The sequence below is a fragment of the Haliotis rufescens genome, unplaced genomic scaffold (assembly GCF_023055435.1).
Source record: "Haliotis rufescens isolate VD_foot unplaced genomic scaffold, xgHalRufe1.0.p SCAF_13, whole genome shotgun sequence".
Lineage (NCBI taxonomy): Eukaryota > Metazoa > Mollusca > Gastropoda > Lepetellida > Haliotidae > Haliotis > Haliotis rufescens.
Window position 1 is genome coordinate 8,036,202 of NW_025963813.1, and position 13,923 is coordinate 8,050,124.

Sequence of the window (13,923 nt, forward strand, 5' to 3'; positions counted from 1 at the left end):
TTAGACGACTGGGCCACCCGTGCCCCTGCATGTTGAAAGAGGTGACTAACGGGATAGTCAGGCTCACTGACTTGGTTGATGTCATTAAATCTCAATTGCCTGGATCGATGCACATTGGATTGTCTGGTCCAAATCAAATATTTATGGTTCTCCATCATGTGGCTGAAATATATTGCTGGGTGCTGTGTTTAACACACACAAAAAAAATATTCTACTCACATGACTTAGAAATTCTTAAAATTATTTCTCCAAGTTTTTTGTAAACATATCTCTATTTTCTTCCTCAGGTCATGACATCCCCTGCCGATCATTCAGGTGTGACTATGGTGCGATGTGTGTGGTCAGACATGGCCAGCCCTCCTGCCAGTGTCCATCATGCAATGAGGATTTTGACCCGGTAGGTGTTCCATATCTGTCAACAGAATGATGACCCTTTTGGGTGGTCATATATTTCCACATTCAGTCATCAATGGGTTTGATTGAAGAAACATGATCTTGTTAGTATTCCATACTTTTCTTAGTTGAAGAAATAATGGGGCAGCAGGGTGGCTGTGTGGGTAAGGTTATGCTGGAAAACTCTGTTTGGTTCCCTGCACCAAAGATGTTAATTCCATTCCTCAGACCAAAGACAACAATGGTACTAATATCAACCCAATTCCTGAAGCTCCCCCCACAACCACCCACATCATGATAATGCTAAATGGTGTAGAACTCTACCCTCTCACAAACATATCAAAGAATACAAAATGAATGACATGAATTCTGTCTAACTATATCTTGAAGTAATTATGTGTTTGCCTTGTCCATGATCTAGTGAGGTAAATCAATGTATAAAATTTCAAAATTGATTTCACAAAAATGTCATCAATTATTTGTATTATTTTGGTAGCTCTTGTAATGCTGGCATGCCAGTCTGCTATTAAATAATTAAATTTTCAAAAGTGACAGATAATATCAGTATTATCATTTTGAATAAATTTTTTTTTTAAAAACCCACCTCATAAATAGTCACCTTTGGGTAACATGGAAGAAAGAGTGCAATAAACAAACTGGTGAAAACATTAAAAAAAAAACATGGAGCTATCCTCTTGAAAAAGATACAGGTGTTTTGCACCATTAAAAGAAAAACATTTAGATTACAAACTGACCATTTTGTTTGAAAAATACATATCAGCTGCACTCAGAGTGTGAAATGTTTTGTTTTCCAATAAATTCTTATAGATTCCACAAATGGCTTGCAGGGAAACCAAGCTAAAGGATCATCATTCTCTTGTATCTTTGATTATGGTGAAGACCCAGGTTCGGTTACCAACACGGTCACAATGTGTGAAGCCTATATCTGGTGTCCCCTGCTGTGATATTGCTGGAATATTGATAAAAGCATTGTAAAACCAGACTCACTCCCTCATTTGATTGGCCACATAGGTACAAAGTGTGACATTCTTTTCTGGTTTACCATGCTGTGATATTGCTGGTATAGTGCTCGAAGCAGCAGGATGACTATGGTTCAATTTTATCTGACACCAGTGGGATTCTCTCTCATACCATTTTCAGTCCTCGCAATTCACTGAATAATAAAGTGACAGTCGAGGCATTGCACGTACTGAAGTAACATCGTGTTTGTGCCACCATTTTCTGTGTGATGTCCTCATAAACTTGAACAACGTCTTCTTCGTGTCAGTGGCATCACCTCAGATTAGTGTCAGTGTACGCGAGGAGTGTGAACATCAGTCCAGCTGTGTGATATATGAATCATGTATGATGTTTTTTATGTGTCCACTTCATAAAATATGGACCAGAAAATCAATAGAAATCCTTTTTGTGTGGTGTTTTCCCATCTCAGTTCCTGCTTTTTTCGTGTTTATGTCTGAAATCTTGCAACAATTGTTTCGAGTAATGTGTTTCTTGTCATATTTTGTCTGAAATTGCAATTTACTTATTTTGGGGTTTATATGGAGCTCTGAATAATTCACATGTTTTGGACACTTCAATTGTTTTATGCATGAAATTATTCCAAAATATTTTTTCATTACTTTTATGTGCTGGATGTTTGTGTTTGAAATGATGTGGTCTTTTTCAAAACTTTGTAGTCATGAAAGTGATGGAATTATTCTCAAAATATGTGTAAATCATATGACATAAAAACAGACTTGCCTATATTTGCATATTTTTGGTTCAGGGCAGAACTTAACAGAAATAGGTTTTAAAAAATGGTTTAGAAGTTACGACCAGCTCGAGACAGTAATCTTTGTATCTTAACCTGACTGAAAAAGTTGACATCTAACCCTACTCATTAAATTATCAACAAACAAACAATGACATAAACATGTTATTTGACAAGGAAGCCAAATATCCTGCATTTCCTCATGGGTGGCATCAGCGGCTTATCTAAGATTCGCTGTGCAGAGTTGCGTCCCTTGGGCACGCCAGAAACCTATGATCATGGATTCGAATCCTAGAGTTGCCCTCATGATGTTTTCAGGTTTCTCATCCAGTGTCAGTAACTTTGGTGTTCTTTGCTTAGGTCCCTGTGCTGGTCACAAGAGGCGATTAGATTTGGAACAATTGGGGATAAGGTTGACACCATCAACCAAGTCACTCAGCCTTTCAACCCTATCCAACTGGTCTCCTCTTATGACTGGGGGCACGGGTGGCCCAGTGGTCTAAGGCGCCGCGATTCGCTGTGCAGAGTTGCGTCCCTTGGACACGCCAGAAACCTATGATTGCGGGTTCGAATCTCGGTTCACCCCAATTATGTTTCTAGGTTTGTCAGCACCATACCCGTGCTCGTGGGTTTCACCGAAGTGGTAAACGTCTGAGGCCTGCATCGGCTTTCCTCCCACATTAAGCTGACACGCCGCGATATGACTGGAATACTGTTAAAAGCGGCGTTAAACCCAACTCACTCACTCCTCTTATGACCAGCATGGGTTGCTGGGGAATATGGCTAAGATGAATAGAATTATCTAAAACCACTCGCATGTTATCAGAAATGAGTGGTCCACTGTAACTTGACAATGCCCTCTTATTGCTTGATGACGGGCCATTATCACGCCCACTGTTAGGTGACGTCATACTTATGTTCAGTAGTGACGTCATCTGGTTTGTTCTGTGACGTTTCCGTATTTGTAAAAGTGGGTCAGTGACATTCGTTGTGTGTTGATTGCAGTAAATGTTTCACGACTGATATTGTTGTTTATTCTTATTTGATGACAAATTCTATCGATATTAGGTATTATAACGGTTATGCTATTTTTCAGGGCATTATCATTTACAGAAGCCCTTGGTCGTTGCAGCTGCCCTCCTTCGTCGGGCAGTTAATGGATGACCTCAGGCTTCTGCAAATGATAATGCCCTGAAAAATAGAGTTACAGTTACACAAATTGTAACTCAGAATCTCCACAGAAATAGTGTGACCTCAGACAGCCTGCTGTCACCTGACATGTGACACGTGTACCTGTGGTGTTGCAGGTGTGTGGCGAGGATGGAATCACCTACAATAACGAGTGTAAACTCGGGCAGGAGAAGTGTCAACACCGGATCAACATCCGCATCAAGCACAAGGGACCTTGCAGTAAGTTTTGCAGTATCTTCACCATTCTCATGGGAATGTTATTTCAAGAGTAAATTGGAAAATTGGAAAATAAAATGTTCTATCATAGGTTTGAGTAGAAACAGATTGTTCTTGTTCTGGGTTCTAACTGCGGGGGGCACGGGTGGCCCAGTCGTCTAAGGCGCCGCGATTCGCTGTGCAGAGTTGCATCCCTTGGGCACGCCAGAAACCTATGATTGTGGGTTCGAATCCCAGTTCCCCTCAATTATGCTTGTGGGTTTCACCGAAGTGGTAAACGTCTGAGACCTGCATCACTTCAGGCTTTCTTCCCACATTAAGCTGACACGCCGCGATATAACTGGAATACTGTTAAAAAGCAGCGTTAAACCCAACTCACTTACTGACTCTAACTGCGGGTTCTGGATGTAGGTGCTAACAACAGGTTCTTGCTATGGGATTTTGCTGTCGGGTTTTGCTCGAACTGTAGATTCTAACTATATGTTCTGGTTGTAGGTTCTCACTGTAGATTCTAACTTTAGGTTCTGGTTGTAGGTTCTCACTGTAGATTCTAACTATAGGTTCTGGTTGTAGGTTCTCACTGTAGATTCTAACTATAGGTTCTGGTTGTAGGTTCTCACTGTAGATTCTAACTATAGGTTCTGGTTGTAGGTTCTCACTGTAGATTCTAGCTATAGGTTCTGGTTGTAGGTTCTCACTGTAGATTCTTGTTCTTGCTGTGGGTTCTGGTTGTAGGTTCCTGGGGTATGTTGTTGCTACATGTTGGTGTGGGGTCTTGCTGCAGGTTCTTGCTTAAGGGTTCTGCTGTTGGTTCTTGTTCTAACTGTAGGTTCTAACAATGGGTTCCTGATGTAGGTTCTTGCTGTAGTATCTAGTTTTAGTTTCTAGCTGTAGATGTTTCTGTAGATTATTGCTGTAGATTCTTGCAATGAGTTTTTGCTGTTTCTAACTGGAGGTTCTTGATATGTTTTTGATGTAGGTTATTGCAGTAGGTTCTTGTTGCATGGTTTGGCTATAGGTTCTTGCTTCATGTTCTTGTTGGAGGTTCTGACTGTAGGTTCTTGCTGTAGGTTCTTTCTATAGGTTCTAGCAATGGGTTCTTGTTGTAAGTTCTAACTGTAGGTTCTTGCAATGGGTTCTTGTTGTAAGTTCTAACTGTAGGTTCTTGCAATGGGTTCTTGTTGTAAGTTCTAACTGTAGGTTCTTGCAATGGGTTCTTGTTGTAAGTTCTAACTGTAGGTTCTTGCAATATGTTCTTGTTGTAAGTTCTAACTGTAGGTTCTTGCTATAATTTCTTGCTGTAGGTTCTAACTGTAGGTTCTTGCAATTGGTTCTTGTTGTAAGTTCTAACTGTAGGTTCTTGCTATAATTTCTTGCTGTAGGTTCTAACTGTAGGTTCTTGCAATGGGTTCTTGTTGTAAGTTCTAACTGTAGGTTCTTGCAATGGGTTCTTGTTGTAAGTTCTAACTGTAGGTTCTAGCAATGGGTTCTTGTTGTAAGTTCTAACTGTAGGTTCTAGCAATCGGTTCTTGCTGTAAGTTCTAACTGTAGGTTCTAGCAATGGGTTCTTGTTGTAAGTTCTAACTGTAGGTTCTTGCAATGGGTTCTTGTTGTAAGTTCTAACTGTAGGTTCTTGCAATGGGTTCTTGTTGTAAGTTCTAACTGTAGGTTCTTGCAATGGGTTCTTGTTGTAAGTTCTAACTGTAGGTTCTTGCAATGGGTTCTTGCTGTCAGTTCTAACTGTAGGTTCTTGCAATGGGTTCTTGTTGTAAGTTCTTACTGTAGGTTCTTGCAATGGGTTCTTGTTGTAAGTTCTAACTGTAGGTTCTTGCTATAATTTCTTGCTGTAGGTTCTAACTGTAGGTTCTTGCAATGGGTTCTTGTTGTAAGTTCTAACTGTAGGTTCTAGCAATGGGTTCTTGCTGTAGGTTCTAACTGTAGGTTCTTGCAATGGGTTCTTGTTGTAAGTTCTTACTGTAGGTTCTTGCAATGGGTTCTTGTTGTAAGTTCTAACTGTAGGTTCTTGCTATAATTTCTTGCTGTAGGTTCTAACTGTAGGTTCTTGCAATATGTTCCTGTTGTAAGTTCTAACTGTAGGTTCTAGCAATGGGTTCTTGCTGTAGGTTCTAACTGTAGGTTCTTGCAATGGGTTCTTGCTGTAAGTTCTAACTGTAGGTTCTTGCAATGGGTTCTTGTTGTAAGTTCTAACTGTAGGTTCTTGCAATGGGTTCTTGTTGTAAGTTCTAACTGTAGGTTCTAGCAATGGGTTCTTGTTGTAAGTTCTAACTGTATGTTCTTGCTATAATTTCTTGCTGTAGGTTCTAACTGTAGGTTCTTGCAATATGTTCTTGCTGTAAGTTCTAACTGTAGGTTCTTGCAATGGGTTCTTGTTGTAAGTTCTAACTGTAGGTTCTTGCAATGGGTTCTTGTTGTAAGTTCTAACTGTAGGTTCTTGCAATGGGTTCTTGTTGTAAGTTCTTCCTGTAGGTTCTAGCAATGGGTTCTTGTTGTAAGTTCTAACTGTAGGTTCTTGCAATGGGTTCTTGCTGTAAGTTCTAACTGTAGGTTCTTGCAATGGGTTCTTGTTGAAAGGTCTTACTGTTGGTTCTAGCAATGGGTTCTTGTTGTAAGTTCTAACTGTAGGTTCTAGCAATGGGTTCTTGTTGTAAGTTCTAACTGTAGGTTCTTGCAATGGGTTCTTGTTGTAAGTTCTAACTGTAGGTTCTTGCAATGGGTTCTTGTTGTAAGTTCTAATTGTAGGTTCTTGCAATGGGTTCTTGCTGTAAGTTCTAACTGTAGGTTCTTGCAATGGGTTCTTGTTGTAACTTCTAACTGTAGGTTCTAGCAATGGGTTCTTGTTGTAAGTTCTAACTGTAGGTTCTTGCAATATGTTCTTGTTGTAAGTTCTAACTGTAGGTTCTTGCAATTGGTTCTTGCTGTAAGTTCTAACTGTAGGTTCTAGCAATGGGTTCTTGTTGTAAGTTCTAACTGTAGGTTCTTGCAATGGGTTCTTGCTGTAAGTTCTAACTGTAGGTTCTTGCAATGGGTTCTTGTTGTAAGTTCTAACTGTAGGTTCTAGCAATGGGTTCTTGCTGTAAGTTCTAACTGTAGGTTCTTGCAATGGGTTCTTGTTGTAAGTTCTAACTGTAGGTTCTAGCAATGGGTTCTTGTTGTAAGTTCTAACTGTAGGTTCTTGCAATATGTTCTTGTTGTAAGTTCTAACTGTAGGTTCTTGCAATTGGTTCTTGTTGTAGGTTCTTAATGTAAGTTCTTAATTTGGATTCTGGCTGATGGTTCTAACTGTCGGTTATTGCTGTAGGTTCTAACTGCAAGTTCTTTCTGTAGGTTCTTGCTGCAGGTTCTATATATATTAGCTTCTTGCTGTGGGTTCTTGCTATAGGTTCTACAGGACAATGTTCATTATACATGCTTTTGATTTCAGATGGTTGTGAAAATGTGAAATGTGACTTCCATGCAGTGTGTAACAGCGATGGGCGCCGCGCTGAGTGTGTCTGCATCGAGAAATGTACTGATGTAAGTATAGATTCAGTGTTGGGATGAGTCAGTGTGTGAGTGTATGAGTGAGTCAGAGTTGGAGTGAGTCAGTGTTGGGATGAGTCAGTGTGTGAGTGTGTGAGTGAGTCAGAGTTGGAGTGACTCAGTGTTGGAGTGAGTCAGTGTTGGAGTGAGTCAGTGTTGGAGTGAGTCAGTGTTGGGATCAGTCAGTGTGTGAGTGTATGAGTGAGTCAGTGTTGTAGTGAGTCAGTGTTGGAGTGAGTCAGTGTGTGAGTGTATGAGTGAGTCAGAGTTGCAGTGACTCAGTGTTGGAGTGGGTCAGTGTTGGGATCAGTCAGTGTGTGAGTGTATGAGTGAGTCAGAGTTGGAGTGAGTCAGTGTGTGAGTGAGTCAGTGTGTGAGTGTATGAGTGAGTCAGTGTGTGAGTGAGTCAGTGTTGGAGTGAGTCAGTGTTGGAGTGAGTCAGTGTTGGAGTGAGTCAGTGTGTGAGTGTATGAGTGAGTCAGTGTTGTAGTGACTCAGTGTTGGGATCAGTCAGTGTGTGAGTGTATGAGTGAGTCAGTGTTGTAGTGAGTCAGTGTTGGAGTGAGTGAGTGAGTGAGTGTATGAGTGAGTCAGAGTTGTAGTGACTCAGTGTTGGAGTGGGTCAGTGTTGGGATCAGTCAGTGTGTGAGTGTATGAGTGAGTCAGAGTTGGAGTGAGTGAGTGAGTCAGTGTATGAGTGAGTCAGTGTTGTAGTGAGTCAGTGTTGTAGTGAGTCAGTGTGTGAGTGAGTCAGTGTGTGAGTGAGTGAGTGTATGAGTGAGTCAGTGTTGGAGTGAGTCAGTGTTGGAGTGAGTCAGTGTGTGAGTGAGTCAATGTGTGAGTGAGTCAGTGTGTGAGTGTATGAGTGAGTCAGTGTTGTAGTGACTCAGTGTTGGAGTGGGTCAGTGTTGGGATCAGTCAGTGTGTGAGTGTATGAGTGAGTCAGAGTTGGAGTGAGTCAGTGTGTGAGTGAGTGTATGAGTGAGTCAGTGTTGGAGTGAGTCAGTGTTGGAGTGAGTCAGTGTGTGAGTGAGTCAGTGTGTGAGTGTATGAGTGAGTCAGTGTTGTAGTGACTCAGTGTTGGAGTGGGTCCGTGTTGGGATCAGTCAGTGTGTGAGTGTATGAGTGAGTCAGAGTTGGAGTGAGTCAGTGTGTGAGTGAGTCAGTGTGTGAGTGTATGAGTGAGTCAGTGTTGGAGTGAGTGAGTGAGTGAGTGTATGAGTGAGTCAGTGTTGTAGTGACTCAGTGTTGGAGTGAGTCAGTGTGTGAGTGAGTCAGTGTGTGAGTGAGTCAGTGTGTGAGTGTGTGAGTGAGTCAGTGTTGTAGTGAGCCAGTGTGTGAGTGTATGAGTGAGTCAGTGTTGTAGTGAGTCAGTGTTGTAGTGAGTCAGTGTGTGAGTGAGTCAGTGTGTGAGTGTATGAGTGAGTCAGTGTTGGAGTGAGTGAGTGAGTGAGTGTATGAGTGAGTCAGTGTTGTAGTGACTCAGTGTTGGAGTGAGTCAGTGTTGGGATGAGTCAGTGTGTGAGTGTATGAGTGAGTCAGAGTTGGAGTGAGTCAGTGTGTGAGTGAGTCAGTGTGTGAGTGTATGAGTGAGTCAGTGTTGGAGTGAGTGAGTGAGTGAGTGTATGAGTGAGTCAGTGTTGTAGTGACTCAGTGTTGGAGTGAGTCAGTGTTGGGATGAGTCAGTGTGTGAGTGTATGAGTGAGTCAGAGTTGGAGTGAGTCAGTGTTGGAGTGAGTCAGTGTGTTAGTCCGGCAGTGTTTGTATGTCCATGTGCGTAACAGTTTGGGTTATTATGCTGTGGTATACATTGGTACAATGAGACACTGGTTAAAGATTGATCATCCTCAGGCTGCCATGAGATCTGTGAAGTTTGGTGAAGACAATCACCCAAGAGCAATGTGACTCTTTAATAGTGCCACAGGCTAAACATTGATACCTGGATAGAAGACAGTGATTGAATGTTGGCTCTCTCTTGGGACTTCATGGCTAGTTCAGTGCACATGAAGTAATATGAACAATATTGGAATCAATAAGCTTCATAAAGCACACCTCAGCATAGTTTAATCAGCAGTTTAAATGGAGCCCAAAAATATAGTGTTTGAAACAGCAGTTGTCTCCCCTCACAATAGTGTCACCTCAATCTGAAAGCTAAAACTTCAGGTAGACATTAGTATGACATCAATAAAACACAATATCATATTTAATTTTCCAAACTAGAAATGGGTGATCTGAACAGGTGTTATCAGTAGAGCTTTCAAAAATATTAGGGTCAAATAAAATCATCTTGTGAAATACACACAAAAAATTCACATGCAATTGAGTAACATTTTCATCACATTCTACTTGATGAAATAAACACATCATGTGGAAGATCGGAGAAGCATCCATTATATATTGATTAACGTAGAAAGCCATAACTCTGGAATAATACAATTTCATGAGCTGGTAGACTTGTTAATTCCTGTATATCGCACAGCGGCAGACACACCACGAGACTTGTGTGCCAAGAATAAATCTAGAATAATTTAATTTTCATTGGCACTGTGGGTGCTTCGTCAATGCCAGAAACCATCGAGAGGCCGTATCTCTGTTTCCTGATTATGAAATGGGATCATGTATAACACCTACTGTGCAAGAACATTGAGCGACTGTGCACGGGTGAGGTGTGCTTTTCTCTGGTATTGAATTTTGTCAGTACAACTTGGTCACAATGTGTAATAATCACAACAACGTGAAATGGTGTTCACCTGTTTTCTATCATGTATGGAAAATGTTGTGTTGTATTCTGTTGGAGCTGACTTTTTGACACAGAGAGATCCCAGGTGTACAGAAATACTGTTTCTGATCAGTGAGTGAGTGAGTGAGTTGGGTTTAACGCCGGTTTGAACAGTATATTTCAGTTACATCCCAGCGTGTCAGCTTGATGTAATCGGAAAGCCTGAAGTGAAGTCTCAGGCTTTTACCTCTTTGGTGAAACCCACAAGCAACCGGGATTCGTCCCACAATCATAGGTTTCTGTTGTACCCAAGGGATGCAACTCTGCATAGCGAATCACAGCGCCTTAGACGACTGGGCCCCTGTGCCCCCCAAAGATTTTAGAAATCTTTATGAAATTATCAGATATGTTCGTGTGAATGTAAATTAGATTTTTGTTTCAAAAGTCTGGTAGGGTATCGACAAACCTAGAAACGTAATCAGGGCGAACTGGAATTTGAACCTATGATTATAATTTAAGTCATGGTCAAGGGATGCAACTCTGCACAACTGCCCCGTTTCTGATTAAGCTGACCTGGTATGTGCTCGTGTATGAGAACCCTAATATAATGTATAGTGGGTAAAAAATCAAATGCAGATGTGCATACAATCGGCTAATTAAGCTAATTGAACACAAGTTAATTACTGACAAAAACAAAGCATCATGCTCATACCATTAGTTGCTTGGCTCGTACATCCTTAATTTTCACATCAGACGCCGCTTTTACCACAATTCCAGCAATATCACGGTGGGGGACACCAGAAATGGGTTTCACACATTGTACCCATGTCGGGAATCAAACCCGGGTCTTCGGCGTGACGATCAAACGCTTTAACCACTAGGCTACCCGACTGTCCCCAGACTGCAGAGAAGTGTTAAGAGGTGATTTCCAAATAACACAGAAATTGGTTCACACAGAACTTAATTGTAAATCAGTAAATGACAACACGCAGTATCAATGATTAATCCACAAACTCAATTCAAACACTCAGATTTAGGTTTACAATCAGAAAGCCAATACTAGGGCCACATTATTGGCAGCAGAAGTAAGTAACAGGCTCCATAATAAATGTGAGTGCACAAAAGTTGATTGTCTCCATCCTTGAATCCAGAATAGTGATGAAGCTGGCAGGAATTCAGTGTTATCAGATAGGTATCGAATCAACACTAACAAGTAGATAATATACAAATCAGGTCGAAAAAGACCTGGAATCGCCCTCTTCTTTCTTTTACGTAATAGGTACAGCCATCCTTCTAGAAACTGTCTCATCCTTAAAGTCTTGAATGATCAAGCCTGACATGTTCATAAACAATCAGGGGCAGTAACTCTAAATTCCACTTCCGCCTTCAAATCTGCCAATGAAAGGCTCATCATTTTACTGGCACTTAAATCATTTTGCTGCCTGACAATTTCTACAAATAAATTTACAACAGACATACTGGCCACTTGACAGTATTATTTTCTGTCTTTATATCCAGGTAAGAGATCCAGTGTGCGGAGACGATGGCATCACCTACAAGAATGAGTGTCTCATGAAGGTCACATCATGCCGATATCGCAAGTTCGTCTCCAAGGCTTCCGGTGGAGAGTGTGGTAAGGGACTGATCTGGGCCCACTTGCACAAAGCGATCTTAGTGCAAAGATCATCATAACTCTGTTATTTACCATAGATTTACGACAGACATAGCATAAAGATTGCAGCCCGGGACCCATCTGACCAAGTGATCATAACACTACGTCTATCGTAGCCCTGATATTTTAATAACAACTTATGACAGTCTTAATGCTGACACCATTTTGTGAAACTGGACCCATGACAGTTTACAATCCCATTAGTGATACTTATAGCTCTTAAAGGAAGACTCCACTTTGTCAAATTGGCAGTCATGGCAAGTTTATTTCTAGTCATGTAGGGTTATTTTGGCTGCTAACTCAAATTTGATGATGTATGTCAGACAATGTCAGGGTCTGGATCTAGAGAGGAATGGGCACCATGTCAGAGTGGACCATATTTATTTTTTAACCTCCAGTAGAAACTAGTCAAAACCAGTTTGGAAGAATATAGCCCTTGTCTCTTAAAGACACCAGGTCTTGTAAAAGTGTACATGAATGATGCCCTTTAGGAAAACATGCATATAAAGAATAGTTCCTAAATCGCCCTGAAGAAATTGGACATGAATAGATTGCTGTGTCATTTTCAAGTCCAAGGTGAGATTAGGTGAAATGGTGTTTAACATTGTATTCAAGATTATTGCATTTACACAGCAACGTGCATGGAACGTTTGTGTGTGACCGCTTGTAGTAGTCCGGACTAGGGCTCGGACGAGTCCAAATTTATTACCCGGGTATATCCGACACTCTACCCTACCCCGACCTGCTGTAGATCTTAAGAGTTGGGTACAAAATGTCTGAATGTGAATTGTTTTACCGCAGCCCTGGCAAAAACTGCTTAGATACACGTATAAAACAATCTGGTCATGCATACACTGCAGTTGATAGACGCTTTATCCTTACTCAAACATATACAAGTCAGAACGAATGCCTTCATAGTGAGAAAGAAATGTGAACATTAGCTATACTTGTAGTGTAACCATTGTTTTATTGTTAATGTCATTACATTATATCACGTGACTAACCACGGGTCCAGGTAGTCATGTGGGTCCCTGGGTCCTACTAAGGACCCACCCGACCCAAGTACCCGAGTTACCTGTCCAAGCCCTTGTCCGGACTAATGATGTTTTCATAGTGCGAGCCCACTGAGACCCTGCCACAGTTTAACAGACACAGTATACCAACTCCTTGTTTTATTCCCCTAATGCGGAGTGCCAGGCAGGGTAACAGCAAGTACCATCTTTTGACATTTTTTGGTCTGACATAGCCGGGGATCGAACCACTGACCTTCAAACCGGGCAGACGCTCTGTCCACAACACCATGGAGGCGGTCTGTTATGTCCAAAACTATAAAGGGAACATTGTCTAATTTTGGTAACCATTATCAGCTTGATCGATATACATCATAAATTGGATAGACGGGCAGAGTGGGTTTAGAAGGAGATGAATCAAACTTGCCAGGACTGCCAATTAACCTGGGCCTTGTACCTCTTTATCAAATTTCAGGAACTGAAAAAAACTTCACAGGAGGTAAAAAGTGAAGGGAACTAACTCTTTGAGTAGACTTTAGAAGCAATGTTTCTTCTCTATTTCATGTGAATGCCAATATGTTTGAGGGATGACTTAAAAAATTCTTTTTGTATATTCTATTCATCCATTGACACAATCTGGTTTTGTAAAGAAATTTGTGTAGCAAGTAATAAAAAGAGAAGACTGGTGGTGCTACAGACTGATAAAAAAATCAGGAACACTCTGTTCCTGGGAACACTGAAATGTTTTTTGTTTTTTGCAAGCACAGTGTGATGTATTTTGAAGTTATCGCTTTGTAGTGTTGTGTATGTCAGACCTGTAGAGTGAGTTAAAATTTAAAGTCACATCGGCAGTATTTCAGCCATGTCTTGACCATCCAAGCCCAGTGTGATGTATTTTGAAGTTCTCTTTGTAGTGTTGTGTATGTCAGACCTGTAGAGTGAGTTAAAATTTAAAGACACATCAACAGTATTTCAGCCATGTCTTGACCATCCAAGCCAAGTGTGATGTATTTTGAAGTTCTCTTTGTAGTGTTGTGTATGTCAGACCTGTAGAGTGAGTTAAAATTTAAAGACACATCAACAGTATTTCAGCCATGTCTTGACCATCCAAGCCAAGTGTGATGTATTTTGAAGTTCTCTTTGTAGTGTTGTGTATGTCAGACCTGTAGAGTGAGTTAAAATTTAAAGTCACATCGGCAGTATTTCAGCCATGTCTTGACCATCCAAGCCCAGTGTGATGTATTTTGAAGTTTTGTTTTGTGTATGTCAGATCTGTAGAGTGAGTGAGTGAGTTAAAATTTAAATATCACATTGGCATTATTTCAGTTGTGACTGTCCAAAGTTATTCATAAGAACAGACCTGTAGAAGGAACTGTTTTGGTTCTACCTAGTTTCTATCAGGGTTGCAGAC

The 13,923-nt window shown here is 40.9% G+C and overlaps 1 protein-coding gene across 8 annotated transcripts in view; it reads left to right on the plus strand.

Moving 5' to 3' along the window:
* The window catches only part of LOC124149287 (agrin-like), a 472,283-nt gene that overhangs the window by 407,200 nt on the left and 51,160 nt on the right, over positions 1–13,923 (plus strand). For all 8 annotated transcript variants that reach the window (XM_048394137.1, XM_048394138.1, XM_046520773.2 and 5 more), the window contains 4 exons: positions 288–397; positions 3,472–3,574; positions 7,014–7,105; positions 11,349–11,463. In XM_048394137.1, coding sequence (XP_048250094.1) covers positions 288–397; positions 3,472–3,574; positions 7,014–7,105; positions 11,349–11,463 — 420 coding nt within the window. The remainder of the gene's footprint in view (positions 1–287; positions 398–3,471; positions 3,575–7,013; positions 7,106–11,348; positions 11,464–13,923) is intronic.